Source organism: Sesamum indicum, linkage group LG8 (assembly GCF_000512975.1).
Source record: "Sesamum indicum cultivar Zhongzhi No. 13 linkage group LG8, S_indicum_v1.0, whole genome shotgun sequence".
Classification (NCBI taxonomy): Eukaryota; Viridiplantae; Streptophyta; class Magnoliopsida; order Lamiales; family Pedaliaceae; genus Sesamum; species Sesamum indicum.
Genome location: NC_026152.1, coordinates 6,863,970 through 6,875,603, shown reverse-complemented (window position 1 = coordinate 6,875,603; position 11,634 = coordinate 6,863,970). Strand labels below are relative to the sequence as shown.

Genomic DNA, 11,634 nt, shown 5'->3' with positions numbered 1-11,634 from the left:
CTGGATCAAATAATAGCCTTGAAGACCCGGACAATCACAGCCGTCTGATCAGGACGCGGGCCAGCGGGATGAGGCAACATGGCCCAGCAAACAGTATCCAGTTGTGCTCTATAAATAGACCCAAACGCCGTAATTAGAGGTAACTGTTCTCCGTTCTTTGAGATCGAATTTTGTGATCGCATACTTTTCTCTCGATCAACCTAACTTGAGCGTCGGAGGGTCATTGTCGGGGACGTGCCCAAGAAGCTCATCGTTCTTGTCTTATTCTCAAAAATCCAAAATCTAGTCTTGGAGGAGTTAGCCATCTGTGATGACATCGTGTGTCAGGATCGCTGAATTCGAGCCGGATCAGTTGCGTCGTCTGTGGGAACACCTGAGAATCGCCAGCCTAAATGGAAGGTTATTCGAGAAGAAACGCCGGGGAAGAAGAAATACCTAGAAGGGGAGGATCCACGATACATATAATGAAAGATGACTTGCAGAGGATGATCGAAGAAGCGAGCCGAAAGACTATTATGGAGTACGAGAGAAGGACTGCGACCCCAGTGGTTAAAGAAACTGCTAGGAGGCAATTATTCGAGACTACAGAACCTCATAGAGTCTCTAGAGAGCCTAGTGAGCCAGAACATCGAAGTAAGAGGCCAGCACATCGGAAGCAGGGTCCTGTAGTCACGTTCAAGCGAAAAAGAGAGAACCTGTGATATCGCGGGCGGAGGTCGAAAGTGTAGGAAGACAGATAGAGAGCCTGAACAAACAAATCGAGGAGTTGAAGAAGCAAGGAGAAATAGTCTCGCATAAAATAAATTCTCCCTTCAGTAATGACATTTTGGTTCAAACAGTCGAACCGGGGTTTAGGGTCCCCGATTTGCAAAGGTACGGCGGAACGAAGGATCCACAAGAACACGTTGGAACGTTTGAAATGGTGATGAACTTATACGGACAGCCTGGTCCCATCATGGCAAAATTGTTCGCCACCACACTCTTGGGGAAAGCACAAGAATGGTTCACCAACCTGCCTCGAGGAAGTATTGAATCATACGAACAGCTCGTACAGAAATTCAACTTTCATTTTGCGAGCAAGAAGAAACAGAAGAGGTCAGCGACCCCTATTCAACATCCGTCAGAGGGAGAATGAGCCTTTGAAGAACTTTATGGGGAGATTCAACAACGAGACACTAGAGGTTTAAGAGCTGAGAATTGACATGATCGTGAGCATTTTCATACACGGTCTGAAAAAGGGCCCCTTCACTTCTGCGCTCACGCGCGACTCGCTAGGTGATGTCAAGCAATTAATGGCTCTAGCTCAGAAATACATAGACAAGGAAGAAATGAACGCAATGAAAGATTCTGAGCGAAGGGAGCGCGAGTACCCATACAGACAACCGAGGGATGTCAGGGAAGGGGGAAGCAGAACAAAAAATGACAAACCCAAAGAGCTGAAATACCAGCCTAAGTGCCACAACTACACTCCGTTGGCCATGTCGCGTGAGAAAGCCTTGATGATGATCGAGAATGCCGATATCTTGAAATGGCCAAGGCACACCAGGTATACCCCCTCTAAGAAGTTTTCTAACAAATATTGCAGATTTCACCGCGAGAGGGGGCATAACACGGAGGAATGCTTCCAATTGAAGGATGAGATAGAAAGGTTGGTGAGACAGGGGTATTCTCAGGATTGGGTTCCCCCAAATTGTATGATCAGTAAGGAGGAGACGAGGAGCAGGTCGAGAAGCCGAGATCAAAATCCTGGTCCTTCGAGAATCAATATGATCCCGACCAACAAAAATAATGCGCCAACAAAAGGGGTAATATACACGATCACTGGAGGGTCGAGTGTTGGAGATTCAAGCAGAACTCGAAAGATATGGGCCAGGATTTTGGGTTCGAACCGAGAAAGGGAATTCGTATTGAAGGTCGAGGAGGAAGAAGATATTTCTTTTGATAGCTCGGACAAGCCACGGGACAGTGGGGAAATGAATGATCCAATGATCATCAAGCTGGACATAGCAAATTTCATTATTCATAAAGTGTTGGTAGATAGCGGGAGCTCCGCAGACATCATCTTCAAAATTATAGTTGACAAATGGGATTAGAGAATGCACGATTGGAACCAGTGAAAACCCCCCCCTCAGATTCGGGGGAAGTGAAGTGGCGTCATTGGGAATGATCGAGTTGCCAGTATTCATGGGAGAAGAACCAAAATGCAAGACACTGATGGTAAAATTCCTGGTGGTCGATACTCCGTTTGCCTACAATGTCATTCTAGGGAGACCGGGCTTGAATTCGTTCCGAGCGATCATCTCCACCTATCACATGAAGATGAAATTCCCAACGGATAATGGGATAAGGGAAGTAGCTTGCGACCAGAAGGAGGCTAGAAAATGCTGCAACTTATCGCTGAAGGGAGAATCTGGACGAAAGAAAAGGAAAGCCAAAGAGGATGTTGAACCTCGACCATACGAAGCCGAACACTTGAAACCCAACAATGAATACAAGGCTGTGCAACTGGAACCGGACGAGCCAGACAAAACCACCAGAATAGGAGCAAGCATGGGGAACGGAGAGATGGCGATGGTCGAATTCCTAAGAAGGAACGTTGACATGTTTGCTTGGAGCCCCTCAGACTTTACGGGGATTGATCCAGAAATAATTGTACATAGGCTGAACGTCGATCCAGCAGCCCGACCAGTTCAGCAGAGGAAGAGGTCGTTTGGAAGCGACAAGAATGAGATCATCAGGCAGGAGGTCGACAAGTTACTCAAGGCCGGGTACGTATCCGAAATCCAATGCACTGATTGATTTTCTAACGTCGTGCTCGTCCCCAAATCCTTGGGGAAATGGCGCATGTATGTTGATTTTATAGATATGAATAAAGCATGCCCAAAGGACCCATACCCTCTGCCGAGGATCGACGTTATGGTAGACTCGACGCCTGGGTTCGAAATATTTTTCATGATGGATGCCTATCAAGGATATCACCAGATTCATATGGCCGAAGAGGATAGGGATAAGACCTCATTCGTTACTGATAAAGGGATCTACTGCTATAACATGATGCCCTTCGGTCTAAAGAATGCAGGCGTAACTTACTAACGGCTGGTGAACAAGATGTTTGGCGACTTGCTTGGAAAAACAATGAAAGTTTATGTCGACGATATGCTGGTCAAGAGTAGGAGATCGCAGGATCATCTTGAGTATCTCGAACAGGCATTCAGCGTGATGAGGTCGTACGGTATGTAGTTAAATCCAGAAAGTGCACCTTTGGAGTAGGAGGCGGAAAAATCTTGGGGTACATGGTCAGCGAACGAGGAATTGAAGCCAACCCCGAAAAGATTCAGACCATTATGAACCTACGATCACCATTTACTATCAAAATTGTACAGAAGTTGACGGGAAAGATCGCCTCCTTGAGTAGATTCATTTCGTGATCGGCAGACAGGAGCCTCCCTTTCTTTAAGGTCCTAAGGAAAACTAAAAATTTCGAATGGAATGAGGAATACGAGAAAGCGCTACAAGAACTGACAGAGTATATGACGAAGCCCCCCTTGCTCGCAAACCCAAAGGAAGGAGAGACATTGTTCTTATACTTGGCCATGTCAGAAAACGCAGTCAGCTCGGTGTTGGTGAGCAATGAAGGAGAGAGCCAAAATCCAGTATACTACGTAAGTAAGATGCTCCAAGGTGCAGAGTCGAGGTATACTGAGATGAAAAACTAGCGCTCACATTGGTTATCACGGCTCGAAAATTGCGACCTTATTTCCAATCGCATAAAGTGGTGGTATTAACGAATCATCCCCTGTAACATGTGATGTCGCGACCTGAAGCCTCAGGCAGGTTGATCAAGTGGGCTGTGGAATTGGGACAATATGACGTTGACTATCAGCCTAGGACGGTGCAGAAAGCACAAGTGCTAGCAGATTTTGTGATAAAGCTAGCTAATGATCCTGAGTTGCCTCAAACTGCTGGAGGGCATGGTTCCAAGTGGATGCTGGATGTGGACAGATCGTCAAACGCCAATAATGGAGGAGCAGGTATATTGATTTAAGGTCCCAAGGAAATAAAGATCGAGGTAGCATCCCGCCTATCTTTCCTAGTCACCAATAATGAAGCAGAATACGAAGCACTTATCTTGGGACTAGAACTTGCGCACGAAGCCGGGGCCAGAGTTCTAGAAGCTTTTACGGACTCCCAGTTGGTCGCTTTGCAAATTGAAGGAACCTACGAAACGAGGGAGAAAACAATGACGTCCTACAAGGAGATCGTAAAAAAATTGATGAGCAAATTTGATAAGTGTTCCATTTTGCAGGTGCCAAAAGCAGAAAATGACAAGGCAGATGCACTATCTAAATTCGGGGCTGCGATGTCTGGGATCAAAGATCGCCGAATTACCGCCTTGGTGCGAGAATGACCAGCCATTGCGAATAAGGGACAAGTGCAAGTAGTTTCAGATGCAGGCTCGTGGAAAGGAGAAATCATCAAGTACTTAGAGGATGGCATACTGCCCTCTGATCCTATAGCGGCAAGGAGAGTAAAATTTCGAGCTACCAGGTTGACTGGGGAAACCGCTTTCGGTTTGGTATGTGGGACGGAAGCTATAATTCCAGGAGAAATTGGCGAGGAGTCTCGGCGGATCGCAACGTACGATCTTGAAACTAATCAGGATGAGCGAAATTTCGATCTTACGGTGATCGAAGAAAAGAGAGATGCAACGTACGCCCGAATCTTGCATTACAGGGGTTAATGATGAAAAATCACGATAGAAGAGTTCAACCGAGGCAACTCCAGGTGGGAGATCTCGTGTTGAAGAAAGTGGAGGCCTCGAAAAATGTTGGCAAACTGGAACCGCCATGGGAGGGGCCATACAAAGTGATCGAGATCAGGAAGAAAGGTACGTAGAAGCTGCCAGATATGCACGGACGAAATTTGCCGCGGCCATAGAATATCCAAAACTTGAAGAAGTTCTACGCGTCAAAAGCCATCAACTGCTGGAGGATCGAATTTCTAGTGCCTGTGAAAGGCCATCGACTGCTGGAGGATCGAATTTCTGGTGCCTGTGAAAGGCCATCAACTACTGGAGGATCGAGTTTCTGGTACCTGTGAAAGGCCATCAACTGCTGTAGGATCGAATTTCTGGTGCTTGTGAAAGGCCATAAACTGTCGGAAGATAGCATTCCTGGTGCCTGTGAAAGGCTAATCAGTCGTTTGAAAACTCATATGTCAATGCCTGGGAAAGGTTAGGAAGGTCGCATTTCTTGTATCAGCAAAGGAGATTATTGCATGTCAATGCCTGAGAAAGATGATTAACTTGTACATACTTTAATTCCTTTTGAGAAATTTTAAGAGGCCAAATTTTTCTTTTAATATTGCATTAGTTTGAAATTATGCGTATTTTTCTGCTTACGGTTAGTTACCGAATTTCTTCAAAATGCACTGCACACGCCAACTGAAAACGAGGCATCCAACAAAAAGTGCGATCTGAAAAAGATGCATTGCACACGCCAACTGAAAAAGAGGCGTCCAACCAAAAGTGCGATCTGAAAAAGATACACTGCACACGCCAACTGAGAAAGAGGCGTCCAACAAAAAGTGCGATCTGAAAAAGATGCACTGCACACGGCAACTAAAAAAGAGGCATCCAACACATTGCAATCGGAATAAGATGCGACACATGATATGAAAAGGAGCATCCTATGAAGAATAATGAGAAAATAAGAGGCATCGATGCACGAGCTGCCGAAAGATTGATTCTTTCATTAATGAAGCATCATATACAGGGCAACCTCAAAAAATCACGCCTTTCAAAATCAGTAGTCAAAATTTACAAGTGAAGCATGTCGTAAGCAAATGTATCAATAGGAAAATTACTCGAACAAACCAAGCCCTTATACACAAAAAAGAAAAGAAAATAGATCACATTAGTCATCGGGCTCTATCTCCTCCCGCAAAGCTGCAAACTCATCATCCACGAGATCAGGTTCCGCGGGAAGATCGCCATCAAGCGTGATATCCATGCGACCGCGATCAAAGGATTCTTGAAAGCCACCAAGTTTTTCAATTTGGGCTTCGCATGTTTTATAGCCCTTGGTGAAAGAGTCAGCAGACTTGATCTCTACAGCTGTCTTGAAGGTGTCCCAATTTAAGAAATCGCGAACAGTAGGGACACGGGAGCTAGCTAAAGCTTGATGATGCTCTTCCAGGGAGATGCGACCCGCCTTGCCTTCTTCAAATCCTTGCTTTTGGCCTTCTACCAGGCCGACCTCCCTGCCCACATCAAACCCTTCCTTCCTGCCGCCTTCTCAGCAGCTACAAGTTGGTCTTTCAGCTTTTTAAGCTCCTCAGCCAGAGTCTGAATTTCCTCAACATGAACTCGGTCCATTCTATCCCTATCCGCCAACTTAGATGAAAGCTCCTTCACTTTCTTGTCAGCGGCCATGTGGTCTCATGATATCTCATGCACTTCATTGATAGGTCTCGAAGAAAGGTGCCCGCCTACAAAAACGATCAGAACAGGGAATGAACTCGGTGTGAAATTCGACCATATAACTGAATGCAACAGGTTACTTGCATTAGTGCATGAGCAGCAAATTCCTCTAACCGGGCAGGAATGTTCATAACCAACGACCCTTGGTCACGGGGAAGGATCCCAGCATCATATATGTCCCAAGAGTCTTCCCCTGGTTCTTAGAAGAGGATAGAGCTCGAAGGAGAAATATTCCATCTGGGAACGATCCTGTTCCCCTCCAATTCGGGTGGTTGAACTCGTTCTCCCCTCAGTTCAGCTCGCATCTCCTCCCAGCAAGTAGAAAATCGCTCTAAACAATGGAACCGATCTCGCTCATCTTGCCACTTAGCTTTTTCTGCAGCTTCCCGAGCCATCCTGCTCATAGTTTTCGCCCACCTGTTGTGACCAGTAGGCATTTTCGAAGGTGAAGATTTGGAAGATACAAAAGGCTCTGCTGGTCCTTTCTCCTTTGCCTTCTCGTTATGCTTGTGCGAACCCCACTTCCGTTTCTTCGATTTCTCCCCACTATTGCGGTCACATTTCTCCTTAGGCTCGTCACCCTGTTCTTCGCTCAGATCATCCAGATTTAGCTCCAGATCGGATGAATTGTAGCCGTGTAGAGGAAGGGGAGGGGTCTCTTCGCTATCGACCTGGATAGGATGGTTAGATGCGGGGCTCGCAGGCACAGGGACGCGAGAAGGGGCTGGAACCACAAGCGGGGTCGAAGAAGGGTCGGCAGACGAAGCGACCTGCTTTCCCTTGGCCTTTACTTTGTTTTCGGCTGTCTTCAGCCTCAGAGCAAAATGGGAACTCATGACTATGCTATCTGCAAAATCAAAGGGTTTAGTGAGTAAGTTTAAACAGAGGAACCAAGGAGTATGCCATCAGATGAGAAAGATCACCTAAAGACTCTTCAATGTGGAGGGGCGCTGGAGAGAGCCGAACCAATCGCAACACTTTCTCAGTAAGAAGCTTCTTGGGGTCGTATTTATAAGAGGTCAAACTATTTATTTGGTCGCCCTCCAACCCCCCTCGACCTGTCTTAGGAACATGTTTGTATTTATTCCATTCTAGTTTAAAAGGCCATATTATACCGGGTGGAGGTCGAACAAAAATGAATTTATCACGCTAGGCACAATGTTCGATTTTAAAGTATCCAAATATCTACAGTCGGGCTTGGCAGAGAGGTAGAAGAAGCCTGTATCTCCTGACCGTTTCGAGGTGGTGAAGGAGTAAAGGATCCAAAAGTTATCAAAACTGGGTTTAACACCTATAAATTTCATTACTATGATAAAAAGAATGATGTGAGAAATGGAGGTGGCGGAAATCTGCATAGGGCAGATCTCCAGTTTATTCAAAATCGCGGACAGAGAAGAAACTGAAGGAAGTCTCAATCTGGCATCAAAGTGTTTAATAGAAAAAGCATAGCAACCGGGAGGAGGACGGTGCATGCGATCGAAAGCCCTAGGAATGATAATTTCATATCAGGGGGTATCTAGTATTTTTCCTAATCTTGCGAACAGGGGTTCTGACACTACTAACTATGGCCTCTCAAGGATTCCTAGCAAGCCTATCTTGAAATTTCTCGAGGGTAGAGGGCCCGGCTTGTTTATCAAAAGGAGTTTTCGATGTTTGGAATTTCTTATTCCTTTTAGGAGATGTGGAAAAAGAACCATGACAGACCAGAAGGGGTCGCAGACGACCTGGAGCCAGAGCTCGAACCAGAATTTGAACTAAAGCTTGAAGACATCGTACCTTAGAACAGGATGGCTCTGGAAGCAGCAGATCGTAAGCGAACTCAGAGCTAGAAGCACAGGTCACTGAAGCTTGAATGTGGGGTAAGGAAACATTTAAATGAAGGGTGTATTTATAGGTTCACCTCTCTAGGGAAGCGCGCCACAAACAGAATCACCAGATGATGCCACGTATCCGCCAGATGGGTGAGATCGACGGACGCGACCGTTCTAATTCTTCAAAAGCAATAAATTGCACTTTGAATAAGTGAGGGAGTAATGATGGGTATCTAATAAATATGCTAAGAAATGCCAAAAACACCCTTCATTAAGGGTATTATTGTCTTTTTGCTAAGGATTCGCGCCTCTTCTGTCGGGCGGGTCGGGTCCTCAAATAACAGCCTTGAAGACCCCGACAATCACAACCATCCGATCAGGACGCTGGCCAGCGGGATAAGGCCACGTGGCCCAGTCAACAGTATACAACTGTGCTCTATAAATAGACCCAAACGGCGTAATTAGAGGTAACTGTTCTCCGTTCTTTGAGATCGAACTTTGTGATCGCATACTTTTCTCTCGAGCAACCTAACTTGAGCGTCGGAGGGTCATTGTCGGGGACGTGCCCGACGAGCTCATCGTTCTTGTCTTATTCTTAGGTACCCAAAATCTGGTCTTGGAGGAGTTAGCCATCTGTGACGAGATCGTGTGTCGGGATCGCTGAATTCGAGCCGGATCACTAAGGCTTTCATATATATTAAAGAGAAAATGATCAAAAAAATGTGTATCAAAATTAGCATACCTTTCAGCTCCTGAAAGAATCATGAAAATGAACTAATTAAGTAGAAAAAAAACAGAAACAGATACTAAATCAGAATTATGAGTAACGCACATTAGTGGGTGGAAGAATTTGACCAAATATGCTCAAGTTTTGGATAATGATAGGAAGTTGACTTTTTAGAATAGCTTGGACTTGTGATTGTACTTGAACTTCTTGATGGTTAACTTGTGACTCTTATACTAGCAATCTTTCAGACATCTCCTTGTTATCATTTTTTAATGACTCGACATATGCTCTATGTTCCACAGCTTGTTTCCTCAGTTCTTCATTCTCTTTTTTTAATTCATCATTGATCCCTTCTCCTCTTTTAGAAGGTGGCTTCAAGCCATCCCCACAACCGCGTATTCGAGTTGGTTTTTCTGGCCCAAGCACCTTTACAATGGCTTCACCCTCGTTCATGGATTCTTGGCCTTCACTTGCTTGACTTTGCAATCTAATTATGTCCTTCTCCAGCATGGTTTTGATAATAATTAATGTGGTATAGTTTGCTAATAAAATATAATTTAAGTTACTTACATAAACTTCGTCAGAAACTAGTTCGACCCAAACATTCTTCTTGTTACTATATCGAGTTTTTCTCCATGTTGCAGTTCATGTTGGTTTTTGCTCAGTTTCAGGATCTCATTGGATAAAATTTAAAGTAATCTAATAAAATATTATTTAAGATTAAATTAAAAATTAACTTACATATTCATAGTAATATTGGGCAATTGATTTCGTTCCACAAGTATGAGCCATCTTCAACTTCTCGTGATTCTCTTTGTTTCAGTCACTAATTTTCAGCATTTAGATATTATTTGTATTAAGATTCAATATGATAATAAAAAATAAAATTTCGGAAGGAATTTCAAACATTTTAATTTGAAACTCTTAGATGAGAAAACAATTATGAAAACATGGCCAAATAGAAGCAGAAGATGAAAAATAGCACTTCATGCATAGTTTACCAACATCTAATATAGAAACATGCATGTATATCTGCATATTGCATCATAATTTTTATATTTAAAAATAAAAAAGAAAGAGAAAAACAATGTAAGCTAATTAATACATCCAGATTTCAATCACAATCAAAGAAAACCAATGACATACGCAAACCAAAAAACTAGTAAAGTCACATACTAAAATAAAATGCAATGAAATATGATTTATGCATTAGACAAAATCCAAAATGCATACAATATTATTGATGGGTGTCGAATCCATTAAAAATAATTTTTATGAATACTTTTGTAGAAGTGTAAGTAGGGTCGAATCCACAGGGATTGGTTTTAAATTAAATCCTTCAAAAATAAAAATAATTAGGGGGTTTTTTTTATTGTGAATAAGAATAAAAATAAAAACTAAATTAAACTAAAGAGCTAATAAAATTAGAAGAGATAATTATAAGAAAAAAATATTTCAGTTAAAAACCCTCCTAAAGGTGTTAAACCTGTTGGGTGAAAATGGGTCTACAAACATAAGCTAGGAGCTGACGAGAAGGTTACAACCTTCAAAGTTAGACTCGTGCAAAAGGATCCACTCGATGACCTGGGGTCGATTTTGAGGAAACCTATTCACCTACAGCCATGGCCAAGTCCATTTGGATTCTGCTTGCTATGGCAGCATGGTATGACTATGAAATAGGTAGATGGATCTGAAAATGGCTTTTCTCAATGATTTTATCGAGGAAGAGATCTACATGGATCAGTCGTTAGGTTTCATTTCCCTTAGAGAGGAACAGAAGGTCTGTCGTCTCCAAAGGTCCATCTATGGCCTCAACAAGCTTCACGAAGCTGGAACACACGTTTTGATGAAATCATACGGGGTTATGATTTCGTCAAGAACGAATTTGATCCTTGTATATACAAGAAGATCAATGGGAGCGCGGTACGTACCTTGTGCTTTATGTAGACGGCATCACACTTATTGGGAATGATGTAAGATGTTGGGTGACATTGAAGCATGGTTGTCCACACAATTTTTCATAAAGGATATGGGTGAGGCCTCTTACATCCTTGGCACAAGATTTAGAAGGATTTTAGGGTTGACCCAATCCTCATATATTGAGAAAGTCTTGAAGAGATCCAAGATGGAGAACTCAAAATGAATATTCCTTTCCATGAGGCATCAGATAAGATGTCCAAGAAGCAGTCTCCCAAGACTGATGAGGAACTTAAAAGGATGTTGGATATCCCCTATGCTTCAGTAGTAGGAAGCATTCAGTATGTTGTCTAGTGCACCAAGCCTGATATCACGTACGCTTTGAGCGAGATGAGCAGATATCAGGCATGCGTCGTGGAGGCGCACTGGAGCTCTGTCAAGACAATACTTAAGTACTTGAAAAGGACTATAGATATATTTACGATAGTGGAGAATTGATATTGGAAGGCTACAATGATGCTAGCTTCCAATTGGACGATGATGATGTCAAGTCTCAATTAGGTTTTGTATTCAAGTTGATTGCTGGTGTGGTTGCTTGAAAAAGTTTCAAGTAGGATACCACAACGGATTCCACCGCGGAAGCTGAATACATAGCGGCTTCAAAGGCAGCTAAGGAAGCAGTTTGGATAAAAAACTAC

At 43.5% G+C, this 11,634-nt stretch overlaps 1 protein-coding gene across 1 annotated transcript; it reads left to right on the top strand.

Moving 5' to 3' along the window:
* LOC105167818 lies at nucleotides 1,203-2,093 on the top strand. The gene has a single exon (XM_011087634.1). It carries the CDS (start codon nucleotides 1,203-1,205, stop codon nucleotides 2,091-2,093), a length of 891 nt encoding a protein of 296 aa, XP_011085936.1.

Bases quoted from the DNA above. Each gene is read 5' to 3' on its own strand.
- LOC105167818 (XM_011087634.1), top strand. From the start codon at position 1,203: ATGATCGTGAGCATTTTCATACACGGTCTGAAAAAGGGCCCCTTCACT.